Genomic DNA, 19,646 nt, shown 5'->3' with positions numbered 1-19,646 from the left:
TTCCCTTGGGCACTGTGGGAGCCTCCCTTAAGCAAGAGCAGTTGGGGTGAGGCTAGGGAAGGCAGCCTGGACTTACGTCGATGGAACAGCCAAGGAGAGAGCCTTTTTCCAGAGCTTTCTGGATGATCTTGAACAGGTTGGGAGGGGGCTTCTTCAACTCATACCACTCAGCAATGCCTCCAGTGAAGTCTTCAAAGCCCTCAGTGGTGGCACCCCCTGAGAGCGCTTCATAACATCCATTGATCCTACAAGAGGGGGTTACATGCTACCACCACCCTTGACACTACTGATGCTATAATCCCCCACTCCCTAGTATCCCTTAGGTTTGATGCTCCAGGGACCCCCTGCTCACATTCTCCTTGGCCTTGTCCCAGCTTGGGGTGCCCAGGAAGGCAAGATATGGTGTCCACAGTTACCATTTCCCTGGTATTTTGTGTTTTAAAAAAATCATCAGGCTGGGTGTGGTAGATCATGCCTGTAATCCCAGTACTTTGGGAGGTTGAGGTGGGTGGATCATTTGAGGTCAGGAGTTTGAGAACAGCCTGGCCAACATGGTGAAACCCCGTCTCTACTAAAAATATAAAAAAATTAGCTAGGTAGGTGTGGTGGCGCATGCCTGTAGTCCCAGCTGCTCAGGAGGCTGAGGCAGGAGAATTGCTGAAACTCTGGAGGCGGAGCCTGCAGTGAGCCAAGATGGCACCACTGCACTCCAGCCTGGGCAACAGAGCGAAACTCTGTATCCAAAAGAAAAAGTTCTCACAGAACCTTAGAGTTGGAAGGACCTTAGTAATTTTCTGGATGAAACTCCTGTATTGATTCTTTCTACATCCTGACAAGAAAGGGGAGGTCTAATGGGTCGTTTGGCATTGACAGCTTAAAAAACGGACACCAATTCAATAATGGAAGCGGTTTCCCTGAGAAACAGGCAGTGCGTTGGCAAGGGCTCAGTGCTCCTGACTCCTGATGCTGGAGCCTGGTGGCTTCCCTGACTCGAGTATTGCACAGTGGGACTCAGAAGCATCCCTCAGCCCCCAGGTTCTCACAGCTGACCCCTCCTTCCTGGATTGAGACTGTAAGAAACAGAAATCCACTTGCTGCCTGAGAGTGGGGTCACTTTAATGGAAGGAGTCGGGCAGCAGAGCCAACATGGGGCCATTCTGGAGAGGGGCCATTGTGGGGCTTCCTACTGAGAATGGGCAGCCCTGGGCACTGGACGAACTCCACTGTGGGCAGCTGGGGTGGGAAGTAGCTGTGGGGAGGTGGGGAAGACACGGCTAATCAGTGACATCATCTATTCTGGGCAAGTTTCCTACCTCTGCAATGAATGTTTTGCCCATTGGCAAAAACTTTTTTTTTAGTTGATACAAATGTGTCCTGCCAAGGAAGTAGAGCTCTCAGGGCCAGCACAACCAGTACCATAAGTTGTTCCTGTGCCTTTGGCTAAAGATGGTGATAGCTGTCATTTATCAGTGCACAGTGCGGTCAGGCACCGGCATGCACTATCCCCTCGCGTTTAGAGCTGAATTTTGGCTGAAGGAGTCCTTCTATAGAAAAGGACTTCCACTCTAAGTGGTCCTGGAATAGTTCTTATTTTTTGGAATCCAGGACAGTGGGGGCAGGCCATGGGGCCAGGGGAGGCACGGCAACTTACTTGGCGTAGGCCTTCTCCAGCAGCGCGCTCCAGAACTCGCTCCCCTCGGCTGAATGCACGAAGAGCAGCTCCCCATCCTTGGTGGGCAGCCTGTCGTCCACCACCACCTCCACCCACTCGCCGTATTGCCAAAACTGCAGGACAAGAGGAGAGGTGAGCTGGAGGAGGAGCTGGTGGCAGCGCTGGGACTCTGAGCCTCAGCTGCCTCTGGCTCCCCTCGCCCTGATCCCCTGGAATAGCTTCCCTGAGCCCGTCCTGGGACGAGGTGTTCCCTTAACCACCTATGCAGGCCGAGTCTTCACTGAAAAAGCAAAGACAGAGGCACCTGTCCATCCCTCCAAATCTACGCCCGCCTCTTTAGCATTCTGCCCTGCACCTTAGGCTTTTTTTTTTTTTTTAAGACCATGTCTTGCTCTATTGCCCAAGCTGGAGTGCAGTGGTGTGATCTCAGCTCACTGTAGTCTCCACCTCCTGGATTCAAGTGATTCTCTTGCCTCAGCCTCCTGAGTAGCTGGGATTAAAGACACATGCCACCACACCCAGCTAATTTTTTTTTTTTTTTTTAAGTAGAGACAGGTTTTCCCCATATTGCCCAGGCTTGTCTCGAATTCCTGGGCTCAAGCAATCCATGCGCCTCGGCCTCCCAAAGTGCTGAGATTATAAGTATGATCCACCGCACCTGGACTGCCTTTTCTTTTTCTTTTATCTTCTTTTTTTTTTTTGAGATGGAGTCTCACTCTGTTGCGCAGGCTGGAGTGCAGTGGCACTATCTTGGCTCACTATAACCTCTACCTCTTGGGTTAAAGCGATTCTCCTGCCTCAGCCTCCCAAGTAGCTGAGACTATAGGTGTGCACCACTATGCCCAGCTAATTTTTGTATTTTTAGTTGAGATGGGGTTTCATTATGCTGGCCAGGCTGGTCTCGAACTCCTGACCTCAAACGATCCACCCATGTAGCCTCCCAAAGTGCTGAGATTACAGGCATGAGCCACCATGCCTGGCCAGCTTTTCCAGTTATTCCTCATTTACCAGCATAAAAGGAGGAGAACTTTAACGTTTTGTTTCAAATTTCAAATAATACAGTTTTTTTTTTTAACTTGGAAATTATTTCCTGAACACTTTGCCCTACATCCCATTTTGCATGTCCCAAGAAGCCCCCCAGGGCCATCCTGGCAGGGTCCCATGTTGGGTAAGCCAGAAAGCTTCCTGCCCTCGCCCAGCGTCCTTTGTACACAGCGTCGGTCTTGGGAGTCTGCAAACACCAGGGACTGATGAACCCAGCCAAGCCATGAGACTTCCTAGCCCCCCAGACCTGATGAGGAACCGCTTAAGCCAAACATTAAGTTACCTGGAAGTGGAAGATCCCTGCATAGTTCTCCTGGAAGCTCTGGTTTAGGGGGACGACTCGAGCCAGGATTTCTTCATTCAAAGTGAGGGAGGCAATGGCAGCCAGCAGCCAGCAGTCACCTGTGAACACAGCACAAGGAGCTGTTATCAGAAGGTCTCAGAACGAGGAGCATGTTAAAAATCTTGTCTCCACCTCTGGGGGCTTGAAGTCTAAGACAACCTGTGAATAGACAGAGTGAAGCTCAGGCAGTCCCCCTCTGAGGGTCGGGTCAGAGGGTTTGGGTGCTATTAGGTTGGTGCAAAAGTAATTGCGAGTTTTGCACCAACCTAGTCTTTTGAAGGAAATGCAAAGGGAGAAATGTTTTTGCTGTGTTGTGGTTGGGCAGAGATGGGAAATTCCATCCCCTCAAAGACCCAGAACTGGCGGCTGAACTGTGTCCTCAGAGCCCAGCCCTGCCCGATTCGCTGCAGACGCTCCACAGTGAGCATCTGTGGAAGTGGGGAAACCAGCGCAGTTGCAGAGGCTTCTGAGCACACAGGCTTTGAACCGGAGTTTGAGCGGGGCGTGGTGGTGTGTGCCTGGAGTCCCAGCTATAATATTAATACTTGGGCGACTGAGGTGGGAGTATCCCTCGAGCCCAGGATTTCAAGGCTGCAGTGAGCCATGATCGCACCATTTGCACTCCAGCCTGGGCAACTGAGGGAGACCCTCATCTCTAAACAAACATACACATTTATAAAGGGGAGCTGAGTGAAAGGAAACGTGGTGCTAGACAGGAAGGGGACAAACGTTGCACGCCTCCTAGGGGGAGGGTCCAAGACAGGAAAAGAAGCTCGGGCGGGGAGTATAATTGTAGGAAGCGGGGAGCAGTGCAGATGGAAAAGCCCTGAGACAGAGGTAGAAGGCTGGATTATCTCCAAGGGTTTCTGTCCAGAGGGCAGAGATGACTTCAAGGGGTGGACACAGCGAGGTGAGCAGCTGGCCAGGCAGCCTGGCCCCTCTGAGCCTCAGGACCCTCCCCCATGACGTGGATAAGTGTGAGGCATAATGAGAGCAGGTGTGTAACACACTTGGTGCCCATTTGGCGCCAAGTGCTAGGTTCTCAGCACAGCAGACACCACAATCATTTCATGCAGTTAGAAGCAAGCTGATGCCAGCAACAGCACCCAGATGGTTTGCAGGGAGGGGTCACCTCCACCACAAAACAAAAACAAAGTGGAGTGGGGCTGGGAAGACGAGAGGAAGTTTACTCCATTCTTAAGGAATGTGCATTCCTGCAATTTCCCATGACAATAATGGGAAGTAGTCTCAAAGGAGTTTCACTGTTGGATTTATTTTCACCAATGGACAGGTTTATTGAAAATGTTATTGAACGCTAGGCGCAGTGGCTCACGTCTGTAATCTCAATACTTCGGGAGGCCAAGGCCGATGGATTGTTTCAGAACTGGAGTTCGAGACTGGCCTTGGCAACATGGAAAAATTTCATCTAGACAAAAAATACAGAAATTTGCTGGGTGTGGTGGTGGGCGCCTGTGCTCCCAACTGCTTGGGAGGCTAAAGGGGGAGGATTGTTTGAGCCCAGGAGGTGGAGGCTGCAGTGAGATATGATCATGCCACTGCACTCAGCCTGGGTGACAGAAGAGCAAGACCATGTCTCAATATATATATATATATATGTGTGTATATATATATATATTACATTTAATGTATTACTGTTATTGACATATATCAATTACACACACATATACATAGATATATGTTATTGAAGTTCACTGAATTCCTTGGTTTTGTTTTCTTTTGTTTCTTGAGACAGAGTCTCACTCTTCTCACCCAGGCTGGAGTACAGTGGTGTCATCTTCGCTTACTGCAACCTCAGTCTCCTGGGTTCAAGTGATTCTCTTGCCTCAGGCTCCCAAGTAGCTGGGATTACAGGCACACACCACCAGGCCCGGCTAATTTTTTGCATTTTTAGTAGAGACAGGGTTTCACCATGTTGGCCAGGCTGGTCTTGAATTCCTGACCTCAGGTGATCCACCTGCCTTGGCCTCCCGAAGTGCTGGGATTACAGGCATGAGCCACTAGGCCCAGCTGAAGGTCACTGAATTCTTTGAATTCTGTTTGATGATTTAGTATCCTGAGAGTTCCTGACCTAGCTTGTCCTGTTAGCACTTAGACATGGTTGCTTACAGCTCTTCGAGGCCTGTATATGCTGACACATCTGTGGTAAGTGGAGACATATCCCCTCAGTCAGTCAGTCAGTCGGTAGCCTGGTGGCACATGCCTGCAATCCCAGCTACTTGGGAGGCTGAGGCAGGAGAACTGCTTGAGCCTGGGAGGTAGAGGCTACAGTGAGCCAAGATTATACCACTGCACTCTAGCCTGGTCAACAAAGCAAGACTCTGTGCTCCCAAAAAAGATGAAAAAAGAAAAAAACTAGGCACGGTGGCTCACGCCTGTAATCCCAGGATTTTGAGAGGCCAAGGTAGCTGGATCACGAGGTCAGGAGTTTGAGACCAGCCTGGTCAAGATGGTGAAACACTGTCTCTACTAAAAAAACAAAAATTAGCCAGGCATGGTGGTGGGTGCCTATAATCCCAGCTACTTGGGAGGGTGAGGCAGGAGAATCGCTTGAACCCAGGAGGTGGAGGTTATGGTGAGCCAAGATCATATCACTGCACTCTAGCCTGGGCAACAGAGCAAGACTCTGACGAAAGAAAAAAGAAAAGAAAAGAAAAGAAAAAATAGAAAAGAAGAAAGAAAGAAAGGAAAGAAAGAAAGAAAGAAAAGAAAGAAGAAAGGAAGAAAGAAAAGAAGGAAGGAAGGAAGGAAGGAAGAGAAAAGAAAAAGATAAAAGAGGTCAGGCACAGTGGCTCACTACTCAAATCACAGCACTTTGGGAGACTGAAGTGGGCAGATAGCCTGAGGTCAGAACTTTGAGACCAGTCTGGCCAACATGGTGAAGCCCTGTGTCTACTAAAAATACAAAAACCAGCCTGGCATAGTGGTGCACACCTGTAATCCCAGCTATTCAGGAGGCTGAGGCAGAATAGTTTGAACCCAGGAAGCGGAGGTTGCAGTGAGATGAGACTGCACACTCCAGCCTGGGCAACAAGAGCAAGACTCCATCTCAAAACCAAAGAAACAAAGATAAAAGAAAAAAAATTATATATTTTTTACAGCCAAAGATTCAAAAAGTTTTTCATCAGTTTTCCAAATTCTGGAGTTGAGGGAGACTTAGAGGCCACTAAGGAACGTCTTGAGTTTTAAAAAGGCAGGAAGCATTTGAAATCCTACTTTTTCACTTCTGATTCCTTCACTCTTTCCCTCACCCCAATCAGCAAAATATTTTGAACCAAGTTGGGAAGCTCCCTTACCCAGCTAACTTCTTTTCTTTAATATCTGCTTGTATAAGCTTTCTCAGCAACGAGATCTACACGGTTACACAAAGGCTTAGATGTGGCAGGTCTGAGCTAAAAGCCTCCTGTGCATTATCCTATGATCTCACTTAGTTGTCACAGAAGAGTTCGAGGTAGGAACTATTTTCATCCTATTTCATAGTTGAGGAAACTGAGGTTTAAGGAGTTGGGTGGATCACACAAAGGTCCTAGCTAATCAGTGGCAGTCAGGTCTATCTGCAAAGCACAGGCTTTTGATATATAAGCAAAACAGTCTCCTCTGCAAAGAGGCTGGTGTCAACTTCAAATTCACCTAATTCAAGGGATATTGTCTTGGGGACTTTTGTCCTTGGGAAGTGACTCAGTGGTGTTTCAGTGTCTGTGCTGTACAGAGTTCTCATTCCACCTGGACCGCCCATGTCCACAAGAGGGTTCCTCCCCACAAGAAACCTGTTCTACAACCTCATCAGGTGTAGCCTTAGTCCCTCTTTCACAGCTGAGGGTCCAGATCCTTGGCTCTCCCCAATGAGGTCAGAATCTACCTTACGTAAAATATGAAAAACCTTCCTTCCAGATCATCCTGCAGTGATTTGTTCCTGGTCAGGTGCCCTGATTGAAGTCCATGGTGTGTCCTCCCAGCAAAGCCTGTTTAGGGCAGTTATATCCTGGTCCAGATAAAATAAGCCAGCTAGTTCAAGAAGGGTGGGACCGCTTAACTCAAGTGCTACAAACTGCTTTTGGCTTAAACTGTTTTTAGCTTCAGGAAAAGCCCCGGAGAGGGTGACTTCAATGAGGGAGACCTCTCCTGGAATGTCGCCATATGGATGGGACCAGAAAAAGAAACATCTATAGGTTTTGACATTATGTATCTGCAAATAGTATTTTCCTTGTGCTCGTTTTTTTTTTTTTTTTTTTTGCGGGGAGAGGGGAGCTTTGCTCTCCAGTCACACAAGAAATTCTGGCAGAGGGGAGGGTGGGATGGCTACTCAGACCTTGGTGTGCCTCCAGGAGTGTCTGAAAGGTGCACTTGGCACAACCAAAACTCCTGCCTTCCTCTCCTGGGGGAATGTTCAGTTGTTACAAGCTCTTAGCCTTCCTGCTCAGGTACAAAATCTGTTTATGGGCCAGGAGTGGTGGCTCACACCTGGAATCCCAGCACCTTGGGAGGCTGAGGTGAGTGAATCACATGAGGTCAGGAGTTTGAGACTAGCTTGGCCAACATGGCGAAACCCCATCTTTACTAAAAATACAAAAATTAGCCGCGTGTGGTGGTACGTTCCTGCAGTTCCAGGTACTGGAGAGGCTGAGGCATGAGAATCTCTTGAACCCAGGAGGTGGAGGTTGCAGTGAGCCAAGATTGTGCAACTGCACTCCAGCCTGGGGGAACAGAGTGAGACTGTCTCAAAAAAACAAATCTGTTTATGCTTGGCTATCCGTTGATAATCTTTTGATCCTTAACTACTCCATTTATCTCAGAGCAGAAACTATTGTCTTGGGAACTTAGTGCCTGGATGGTGGTGAGCCGGAGTTGAGCGCCAGATACATTCCAGCTGCCTCTTCATGCCCAGTCTATAACCTCCATCCTGCTGCCTGGGAGCTGACCTCAGTGGGGGTCTCACCGGGGTCCAGGGCCTGAGGCTGCTGATGGGAGGAGTGCTGTGAGGGTGTTTCTTCCCTGGCTGCTTCTGTGAGAGCGCGGCTCGGTTCCAGGTGGCTGTGTCCTGTGACTGTGGGCACTGCTCCCTCCAGGGTACATCTGTACACGACCCAGTCCCAGTGCTGGAATCCTGAAAAATGCCCCCAGCTCATAGATCCAGACCCTCTTCTGGGAGGGACTCGGCCATGCTTCCTCCTTGGATCACAGAAGACTCCAGGCACAAGCTGTTTGTCTCCAATAGTGTGCAGGGCTCTTCCGACTGGGGTGCTGACCCTGTCAGCAGTTCACCTTCTTCACTCACTCCAGGGTGTGCACGTGAGCCTGCCTGGAGGGGCTGGGACAATCATTTACCCCATTAAAAAACTGGCCTATGTTCTTGACTGCAAAAACTCATTATCATAAAAATGCCATGTTCTTTTAAGTTAGCTTATAAATGTAATGCTAACAAAAATAGCGATAGGGCTAGGCACGGTGGCGCATGCCTTTACTAGCACTTGGGAGACTAGGGCAAGAAGATTGCTTGAGCCCAGGATTTCAAGACCAACTTGGGCAGTATAGTGAGACCCTGTCTCTATAAAAAATATTAAAAAAAAAAAATTAGCCAGGTGTGGTAATATATTCCTGTAGTCCCAGCTATTCGGGAGGCTGAGGCAGGAGAATCACTTTGAAACTGGGAGGTCATGAGCTATGATTTACCACTGTACTCCAGCCTGGGTGACAGAGCAAGACCCTGTCTTAAAAAAAAAAAGGGGTAAGATTAAAAATTTTTTTGAACTTAGTTGATTCTGATAAGTTTGTTTAAAAATTAAATATGGGCCGGGCGTGGTGGTTCACGCCTGTAATCTCAGCACTTTGGGAGGCTGAAGTGGGTGGATCACAAGATCAGGAGTTCGAGACTAGCCTGGCCAAGATGGTGAAACCCTGTCTCTACTAAAAGTACAAAAATTTACCTCTATTAGATATTAAAACACATATAAAGTTACAGTAATTAAAACAGTATAGAAGTTGTGCCTGAGGATATACATAAATAAATGGCACAGAAAAAACCCTAGAATCAGACCTTCTCTGTGCTCCCCGGGGGGCAGAGTGACATTCTTTTATGGCTGTTGGGTGTCAGCACTAAGTGGAGGGCCCATCGGTAGCCCCTAAGGTGCTTTTGACAGCATGGATGCCCTTTTTTTTTTTCCTCTCCAGGTTTTGACATTCTCTTCTTTCTGGATTTTCTTTTAGAACTGACTGCTTTTCTTTACAATACATGGTGTTATTGTACTCTCTCTCTCTCTATCAGGCCTTAATTTCTCTGTGGAATGAGCTGAGGCATATGTAAATACTAAGCGATTCTGCCTGTCACTGTGAAGCTCCGACTCCCATCTCTCATCTGCAGCGGGTGAGGCCCTGCCTGGAGGCTCCTAAGCTGCCCTGTGAAGGTCCTGACCATGGGCTTGACAGACTGCCCCCACACCCAGCCATGCTTCTGTCCTGGGAGACACTCAACTGGCACAGACCTGAGAGGCTGGGGATGGAAGATGGAGGAGTTTTCTGCCTTGCTTCCTCTCCAGATAAAGTCCGTGTGGGTGCCCCATGAGCCTCATGCATAGCCAAGCAGGGGCTTCCTGGCCTCTTCCTCCACAAATATCCCCTGCATCTGGTCTTAATTTCTTTATTTTTATTTTTTTGAGGCAGGGTCTCGCTTTGTCACTCAGGCTAGAGTGCAATGGTGCAATCATAGCTCACTGCAGCCTTGACCTCCCGGGCTCAAGTGATCCTCCCACCTTACCTTGTAGCAGGACTACAAGTACCTACCACCATGCCCAGCTAATTAAAAATACTTTTTTGTAGAGATGTCTTACTGTATTGCACAGGTCAGTCTCAAACTCCTGGTCTCAAGCGATCCTGCTGCCTCAGCCTCCCAAAGTATTGGGATTACAGGAGTGAGCCACTGTGAGCAGCCTAGTCTTAATTTCTACGTTTAGAGATCAGATGGGCTGCAAATACCCGTGGGAAAGCGAACCCTTGGATTTAGATGCTCTCGTGTGAAAAGGACTGAAAGCAGGTTTATGGCGGAAGATGGGAGTAGCAGGGTTCTGGGGGTCTGCAGCCAGCACTGTTGAAAGGAAATCACCCAGGGGAGGTGGTCCAGGGACTCAAGGCCAAACTTGCCCCTGTATCTTTTGGTTAGGTTGGAACTGAGATTTTCTGCCTTCCCAGATGGGGACCTCCAGGATCCCTGTGAAAGGCATGCATTACTGAAGGCTGGTGGTTGCCTGCTCCCTCAAAGCACTGACCTCACTGCTTGATTCTGTCACCTTCCCACACATCTTTTTGTCTCCGGGCATCAGCAGTGACCTGCCTGACTCCACCCTCCTGGGGTTCCTCAGGTTCTAGGCACTTGGCTGACCTCTCACTCCCCTTTGGCTGGCTTTGCTTCTCCAGTCCAGACCCTGGGGATCTCTCTTCCTGCCTCCCTTCCTGCCCAGGGCTGTGCACTGCCCTTTCCACATTGTTCAGGACTCTCCAGCAAACAATGCCACAGCTGGGGGTCCCGGCTGGCCTGGTGGACAGAACCGGGCACACTGGGCAGGGGCACTGGTCACCTGGGTGAAGGGTCCCTAGTAGGTGGCAGGCTGGCAGGGGCAGGGGTACCTTTGTTGGCTGCCCCCTCACTGCTGGACACAGGCCAAATGGCTCCACGGGGCACCCCACAGCCACATTGAGCCTTCAGGTGGTCCCCAGACCAGGAGGGAGTATGATGGAGAAAGATGATGTCCTAGATAGATCTAAGAAGCTGGACCAGAGGTGGGGGGGAGGGGCACTGGATATGTGGTTAGAAGAACTGGATTTTTTTTTTTTTTTTTTGAGACAGAGTCTCACTCTGTCACCCCGGCTGCAGTGCAATGGCGTCATCTCAGCTCACTGCAACCTCCGCCTCCTGGGTTCAAGCAATTCTCCTGCCTCAACCTCCCAAGTAGCTGGGATTACAGGCGTTGGACGCCGTGTCCAGCTAATTTTTGTATTTTTGGTAGAGACAAGGGTTCCCCATATTGGCCAGACTGGTCTCGAACTTCTGACCTCAGGTGATCCGCCTGCTTTGGTCCCCCGAAGAGGTGGGATTACGTGCATGAGCCACTCCACCTGGCCAGAGGACCTGGATTTTGGTCCTGATCTGGCCACTTAAAGTTGTGTGAGCTCGAGTCCACTTCTTAATTTCTCTGAGCCTGTATGTTCTCAGCTGTGGAAGGAGGGTAGTGATAAGGCGTATCCTCGGTGGGTTGTTAGGATCACGTGAGAGAAGGGAAACCGGGGTCCATGGATGGGCTTCAGAGACCTGGAACCCCAAATGTTTCGTGCAAATTTGGCATACATGCAAACACATGCTTTTTTCTAGGGAGGGCAGTCTGGTTCATCTCCCACTCCCACCCCAAATGGTTAGGAAACACTAGAGCCAGAATGTGGAGTTCAAATCCTCACTGTGACCTGGGGAAACGACTTCCTCCGTGCCTCAGTTTCCTCATATATAACATAGGTTTAATAAAAGACTGTCTCATGGTGCTGAGAATTAAATGGAAAAAATATGCAAAGCTTTGAGAAAAGTGTCTCCAAGTGTTTGCTATTTTTATTTGCTAATTTTATAGGAGTGGGAACTGAGACCCAAGGGAAGAGGAGTCTCGACTGGTACATTGTGTGCCAGGCCTTGGCCACATTTGGCAGTATTGCCCTGGAAATGGTGCCAAGGTTGCCCAGGGTGCCGGCTGGTGAGGGGCAAGGAGAGAGGGTTGTGGCCGAGGGGGGAGTGCGGAGGGAGGGGAGCTGCAGGGGAGTGAAGGAGTGCATATGGGGTCTGTCTCACCATCTTGAGCCTCCCAAAGCTCTTCTTTGGAAGCAAGGGGCAAGGAACAAATAAAGGCAAATAGTGAGCACTGGGCGAGGCATCGTGGTGTGTGCCTGTGGTCCCAGCTGCTTGGGAGGCTGAGGTGGGAGGATGGCTTGAGCCCAGAAGGTGGAGGCTGCAGCGGGCTGTGACTGACAGCATGACTGCACTCTAGTATAGTGACATCTTGTGTAGGCAACAGAGCAAGACCCATCTCTTTTTTGAAAAAAGAAAGTACATTTTTTTAAAAGAGGGGTGAGCACTGAGAAGGGTATAGATAGAAAAGCATTTGCTGGAGACGTGAGTGTGGCCATTACAGAGGAGTGCCACCAGGCCTGAGCGGGTCTCCAGTGGGTCAGTCCAGCCCCCTGCACGGCCCTGCAGTGCTGGATTGCACGGCTGAGAACTGCAGCTCTGGGGAGAGGCGGGCCTTGCAGCCCCTTCTCTGCTTTCCCCTCACATAACAGAAGGAAAGGGGGGCCTTTAACAGCCAACCCCGCTTTTCCCTCCTCCCGAGTCTGCAGCCTGCAGCCGGGCCGGTTCTCTCCCTGCACCTCTGGGCTGCAGTTCTCGCAGGGTCGCTTACCACTTTTGCACCTATGGCAGACGATCATTCGTATATCCATTTGTTCATTTGTTCAACCACTTTTTAGTGTCATTCTCTCTGGCCCATTCTGGGGCACCCAGTGAGCGCACTGAAGCCACTTCTGCTATGGGCCCCTGGGGAATCCTCTCCGAATTCAAGCTTCCTCCACCCCATCCAATGTTTGGGAAAGGAGTTTGAGTTGGGTTTTTGAATCGTTAAGCACAGCGGCTGTCCCCTTCCAAGACTCAGGCTACCAGGGTAAGGGCTTCCCTGCCCCCAGTGGGGCCCCACGGAGAGCACACCAGGTACCCAGCCCTTCCCTCCACTCTAGCCCGCCCAGACCCTCTCTGAGGACAAGGTACTCCCAGACAGCCCTAATGAATGACTCCTTTAAACTCCAGGGCCCTCTGCTGAAAAGATAAATTCATTCAGGGCCATGTCAGTAAATTTCCAGAGCCGGCTCCCTGGCCTGGGTGTCCAAGTCCTGAAGGTTGGCTGTGTGACAGGCCCAGCCCATCCTGGGGGTGGGGGTGGGTGGGATGCAGCTGGGTTACTAATATTTGCGGCTCCTGGAGGTTTTCCAAGAGGAAAGCATAATATTTGCTGTGATTTTCTCCTTTCCCTTGCACTACTGCTACCTTTCCTTCACAAGCAGAAGTGAGGCAGAGTTGGGAAGCTGGGGTGGGGGGCGCTGGAGAGGCGGGGCTGTGGCACACCTGAGCTGGCTGTGGCTCTGTCACACACTAAGTGCAGTGGCTGCTGACGGTCCTGCAGGCCGGGAGATGTGTGGGCAGGTGGTGCCGGCTGTCACAGTGACACTCAGTGCCTGCACTGGGAAGAATGCGCGCTTGGTAAGGTAAAACACGCTTGATATCACAGCAGCCCAGAGGAAATAACCCGGAAAGTGCTTTTTCTTACTGTTTTCTTCAGTCCCCTTATTTGTAGGCACAGCTGCTTAAAGCAACAAGCTGACCCGTGATGATGCCAGAGCCTCCTGTCCTCTGCCCCGATTCCAGAGGGAGATAAGACCCCTCAAACTGGCACAAGCTGGAACAGATGATCCCTTGTTACCTTTAAAACTTTACCACGTCATCATAATGCTAAAGTCCTCACCCGTAGAAGAAAATCGCTACTGTTTCTGAACATGTGTTGGAGGCGTGTGAACCAGAGCAGCTCCACCTTGCACAGGGGCTGGGGAAATGAGGCTGAGACCTACTGCGCTGCATTCCCCCGAGGGTTAATGCATTCTCAGTCACAGGATGAGACAGGAGGTCGGCACAAGGTACAGGCCATAAAGACCTTGCTGATAAAACAGTTGCAGTAAAGAAGCCGACCAAAATCTATCAAAATCAAGATAGTGACGAGAGTGACCTCTGGTCATCCTCACTGCTGCACTCCCACCAGCGCCATCACAGTTTACAGATGCCATGGCAATGTCAGGAAGTTACACTATGTGAACCAAAAAGGGAGGCATGAATAATCCAGCCCTTATTTAGCACCTACTCAAGAAATAACCATAAAAATGGGCAACCAGCAGCCCTGGGGCCTGCTCTATGAAGTAGTCATTCTTTTATTCCTTTATTTTCATAATAAACGTGCTTTTACTTTACTGACTCACCCTGAATTCATTCTGGAGCAAGATCCCAGAACCCTTTCTTGGGGTCTTGATCAGGACCCCTTTCTGGTAACACGCGTCATGCACTGTGTGGACAGGCATGTTTATGACCTGCGCCTGAGCGTCTAGAGATCCCCACCCCTGCACCCTGACCCCGCACATGCTTACCACCTCCCCCCACCACATAGAGCCTTACAACTCCCCAGTTCCCACGGCTCAGGGTGAAGGTGTGTTTAGAGTAAGAGCCCTCTCCTTCTCTTTTTCCTGGTCAGGAATAAAACCGCTTGCCTTTTTTTCCAACTGGGTGTTCTTTCTTCGCAACTGATACCAAGTAGGGAAGCCTTTTTTTTTTTTTCCAGCTCATCGGCTATCAATAGTGTTAGTATATTTTTATGTGTGGCCACACATCCCTCACCCCATGCTTCTTGTCTGGGGCCCAGCTTGCCCGTGCCTCTGTGTATCCCTGTTCTCCTGCGAGTCAACTCTGGAGGATGTGTCTTTTTCCCCTTCTATCTAGTCTCGGGTTCCTTGTTGGTGCATTCCTGGCTCCCGCGCCAGGACTGTGCTGGGTCTAGAGGAGACGGGGGCTGGCTCTCGGGCATGAGCTCACAGCCAGTAGGAGACAGACATGGAAACAGTGTTGTGGATGATGGTGGTGAGCAGGAGGCTTTGAGTCAGGACAGGGCAGAGTGGGACTGCAGGAGGACTGAGGGGTGAGGAAGGCTTAGGCGGGGAGTTGGGTGAGGAAGAGCAGGGGCACTTTCAGGGAGAGGGAAGGTCAAGTGCAGACTCCAGAACAGGCAGCCAGCAGGACTGGGACGGTGGAGCTGGGCGCTGAGAAGTAGAGAGGGCCGGTGCCAGAGGATTGGGTTGGACGTCCAGGCCAGGTTAGGAATCTGAACTGGTTCCTGAGGGAATTTAAGCTAAAATTTATGTCTCTCCCTTTCCCCTTCTGCCGCAGCCCCTGCAAGCACAATAAAACACTTGCATTTTTCAGAATGAATCTCTCCCTGCCTCCTCTTTGTGGGAAACCTTCCTTCCAACTCCCCCTCCTTAATCGTCCTTTGGTGCATCTCTCTTAACCCCTTACTGTTCCCCTCCAGACCCTCATACTGCCTCCCAGCCGACTCCTAACATGATCTGAACTCGGATTTAATCCATCTGTTTAGTCATTTGCCCCCACTACTTCCGTGAGTTCCCTGAGGACAGAGCCTCTGGCGGTAACGCCCAAAGTGGATTAGACACAAGTACACATGCCCCTTAACTTACAAAGGGTTACATCTGAACAAATCCGTCAGAAGTTGAAAATATTGTAAGTCGAAAATGCATTTCATACACCTAACCTATACTATAAACTAAAAGTCCAAGCCCCTTAACTAACTGAATGGATGCCCCCTTAGCAAGGGGATTCCAAAGTAAACCTGAAAAAGAAGTTTAGGCCAAGATGGGAAGGGAGGTCCCTCAGGCCTCGGTATATCCTCCTCCCTTAGGAATTCAGGCACAGCTGACCAGCATTCACTGAAAACAGAGGCCTTAAGACTCACGGAACAGGCTCCTTCTAGGAAGGAGATACCAAATTCCAACCAGGCTCTAGTAGAGCATCGCATGACAGACCGCAGGCCCTGAAAGAAATCCAAGTATTTTACGCCAAAATATATTTTTCTGACATATTTTGAAATGTCTCTACAAAGCTGTCTCTTGTGGGAAAATCTACATTCTATAGCAGGGGTGTCCAATCTTTTGTCTTCCCTGGGCCACACTGGAAGAAGAATTGCCACACATAAAATATACTAATGAGAGCTGAGCTAAAAAAAAAAAAAAAAAATTGCAAAAAAAATCTCATAATGTTTTGAGAAAGTTTACAAATTTGTGTTGGGCTGCATTCACAGCCGTCCTGGGCAGCACGAGGGCTGGACAAGCTTGATGTAGAGAATCATCTTCCCTTTCTAGGTCTTTTTCTGATCCTGAAGAGATTAGCTGAGCAACTAACCTTTTGAATAGAAAATATTTGCCATCTATTGCCTTTAAGGGTGGCCATCTGTGAGACTTCATCTGTATAATAAAAACTTTGGTCCCCACAACCTCTTATCTCAACCCAGACACTCCTTTCTACTGATTTCAGGTCTTTTGTGTGATATTGTGCTGGCCTAGAGCCAGAACCGGAGCAAAACTATTTTATAAAATGCAAAACTGTTTTTAGATAAGTTGAAATGGCTGCCCCATTCTCCTTACAATAACTACTGTCCTTGGCCTCTGTAAATAGAACTGCAGTTTGTTCTTCAAAACTATGTAAAGCTGCTTACCTTTTCTTATCAGTAACTGCTCTCTGTGGCCCTAATGTGACAGGCAAGCAGTCCTAACCCATGCCATCTTGGCTCCTGTGGCTTGTAATAAGTAACTAAGGTCTGTAATTTCCACCTTAACCAGATAATGTGTAAACAAATGTTTATCTTGACTTCTGTAAACCACTTAAGTAACAAACGGAATGACAAAAGTCCCCTTGGCCCTTGGAATGTCCGGAGACCCCCACCCTCATCTCTGCCCAGGAGGTAATTTACAGAATCCACTAGCCCTCGGAATGTCTGAAGCCTTTTCATTCCCATCCCTGCCCCTCACCCCCACTCCCAAGGTGGTTTTTCGGGTATAAAAAATCGTGGCACCCTCCTGTTGCCACCACAGGTTGGAGAGACGTGAGTCCTCTGTGGTCGCCGGCATAATAAATGACCCTACAATCTGGCATACTTTTGTCTTGTGATAACTTTCTACATTCGGTCAAATACAACATTTGTTGTTGTTGTTGTTGAGGAAGTCTCACTCTTGTTGCCCAGGCTGGAGTGCAATGGTGCAATCCTGGCTCACTGCAACCTCCTGGGTTCAAGCCATTCTCCTGCCTCAGCCTCTGCGTAGCTGGGACTACAGGCATGCACCACCATGCCCAGTTAATTTTTGCATTTTTAGTAGAGATGAGGTTTTACCATGTTGGCCAGGCTGATCCCGAACTCCTGACTTCAAGTGATCCACCCGCTCTGGCCTCCCAAAGTGCTGGAATTACAGGCATGAGCTACCGCACCTGGCCTTGATTCCAATTCCCCTGTGAGCCCCTCCAGCCCCTGTGCCTTCCACATCCACTTCAAGTTGTCTCGCCTTTCTGGATTGATGTCTGCCCATAGCTTCTGTTCTTCTAAAATGTGTAAAATCAAGCTGTAAACCAACCACCTTGGGCACAGGGTCTCAGGATCTCCTTGGGCTTTGTCACAGGCCTTGGCCACTCATATTTGGCTCAGAATAAACCTCTTTAAATATCTCATAGAATTTGACCCTTTTGTTGACACTACCAAACACCATAGCTTAGCCTAGCCTACCTTAATTGTGCTCAGAACACTTACAGTAGCCTACAGTTGGGCAAAATTATCTAAGGAGGCAAAGCCTGTTTTAAAATAAAGTGTTGAGTATCTCAATGTAATTTATTGAATACTGTACTGAAAGTGAAAAACAGCATGGTTGTATGGATACTTCAGGTTTTTACTGAATGTGTATTGCGTTCATGCCATTGTAAAGCTGAAAAATTGCATGTCAGCCCATTACATTTCTGGGATCACCTGTAGGCATCCTGAACCAGAGTCCAGGTGAGAACTGAGGCCTGCCCTGGAATAACGGGGGAATAGAAGAAAATGGAGGCTTGGTGATGAATTAAGGGCCTAGAATGGAGGGACTGGTTGGACATGGAGAGGGAAGAACCCTCTGTAGAGAAGGGATTGTGTTTTGCTTTTGCCTTTTTTGCTGAAGTCTCAGCCCACTACTCTTCCTATAACAGATGCACAATAAAGCTGGCTGAATGGAAGCAGAAAGGCAGTTGCTGGCTTGTGTAAGTCAGGCTCCTGGGCCCCAGGGGCATCTCGGAAATGCTTGGGGGTGAGTGGAGTCCTGAAGCTGCATCAGCCCAGCCTATTAAGTCCTTCACTACTGTGCACCTTGGGAAGTCCCAGAAAACATATCCTTCCCACCCCCAAACCATAATGAGCTAATGCCCAAGCAGCTTGGGCTATTGTTGGTAAAGAACAAGAAGGCCATTATTCAAAGAAGAGGAATCGTGGTATCTTCCAAAAATGTAGGCAACAATGTTTCTGGTTTCACATGTTCTTCCAGAACTCTGCCACTCTCCATTGAGAAGTGGGCTCTATGTCCCTTCCCTTTGATCCTGGGTGAGCCTTCACTGATCTCAACAAATAGGATATGGCAGAAGTGATGCTATGTGATTTCCACGGCTAGATTATAAAGATGAGACAGCTCCCAGGGCTTTCTCTTGGGACATGAGCTGCTGTAAGATGCTCAGCTACCTTCAAGTCCCTGTGATGGGGAGACCACAGAAGAGACAGAGATCCCTGGAGCCCCAGCTGATCTACCCTTCAGCGGCACCAGACATGTGTGTGAGGGGGCCTTCAGAGGACTCTGTCCCCAGCCCCATCTGATTGCAACCACCTGAGAGGCCGGGAGAGAGTGGCCCAGCTCAGCCCAGTCATCCTTCAGAACCATGAGAGAGAACAACAAAATGCCTTGTGTTTCAAGCCATTTGTTTTGTGGTGGATTGTCACACACCAGATACGGGTGTGACAATACAGGGAGCTTGTGCTTGGGAGTCTGAACTGTAACGCATAACAGGGAGCCAGGGATACTAAGACACATCTGCTAACAGAGTCTCCCACCTAGGGGTGCCAGCAAGAGAATGGAGCCAACACTGAGAAATGCCAGTGTCAGGCCAGCCAGGCCACTCAGCTGCTCTGCAGTTCCCAGGGTAGCCTGGACCTGAGATGTTCCCACTGTCTCCCTGCTGATGTGTGCTTTGGAAAGCCGCCTGAGCTGAGAAGCTGAGCAGACAAAATGGCCTGCCAGGGGAAGCATTCTCCAAGACGCAGGGGGTACCCTTCTCCTCCTCTGCTGTGTTCCTCCCAGTGCTAGTGGGAAGCTGGGAGCTCCCCTCCCACAAGCTCAACTATCCCAACAATGCTGCCCTGACCTGTACATGCAATGCTTTCTCCTTTCCTACAGTATTTACTCATAACTGTGGCTAGATTAGACTGAAGCAATGCTGGAAAGTATGTTTAGTTTATCTTCAGCAACTCACCTACTGATTACCACTGCTATTCCTACCTCTCATAATGCCACTCCCTGTACCAGGCTCCACAAAAGGCATTCTGTATGCCCAGTGACCCCCACAGCACCTCTCCCTTCATTCCGTCTCTGCCAGTGGTTCTCAGTTGGGGGCATTCCATGCACCCCCAACCTTGCCAAGCCCCCAGTGGACATTGGGCAAGGTCTGCAGACATTTTTGAGTGCCACACTAGGGCGTGTGGGTAGAGGCCCAGGATGCAGCTAAACATCCTATAAGGCACAGGACAACCCTACAATGAACAGTTATCCAGTCAGTTGTGCCAGGCTGAGAAGCCCTGGTGGATCTCAAATCTTACTTGTTTTGTGTTATATATATATATATATATATATATATATATATTTTTTGTTTTTTTTTTT

General features: G+C 49.3%; 1 protein-coding gene across 1 annotated transcript in view; it reads right to left on the bottom strand.

Moving 5' to 3' along the window:
- The window catches only part of CAPN2 (calpain 2), a 62,023-nt gene that overhangs the window by 26,311 nt on the left and 16,066 nt on the right, over window positions 1-19,646 (bottom strand). Inside the window, exons 4-6 of the mRNA XM_032289368.1 lie at window positions 3,000-3,118; window positions 1,652-1,785; window positions 77-245 (exon numbers count right to left, since the gene is read on the bottom strand). Of these exons, the coding sequence (XP_032145259.1) occupies window positions 77-245; window positions 1,652-1,785; window positions 3,000-3,118 (422 nt within the window). The remainder of the gene's footprint in view (window positions 1-76; window positions 246-1,651; window positions 1,786-2,999; window positions 3,119-19,646) is intronic.

This window comes from Sapajus apella, unplaced genomic scaffold (genome assembly GCF_009761245.1).
Source record: "Sapajus apella isolate SASKATOON/1434 unplaced genomic scaffold, GSC_monkey_1.0 scaffold22, whole genome shotgun sequence".
NCBI classification, from domain to species: Eukaryota; Metazoa; Chordata; class Mammalia; order Primates; family Cebidae; genus Sapajus; species Sapajus apella.
This window is presented reverse-complemented; position numbering and strand designations above follow the sequence as displayed.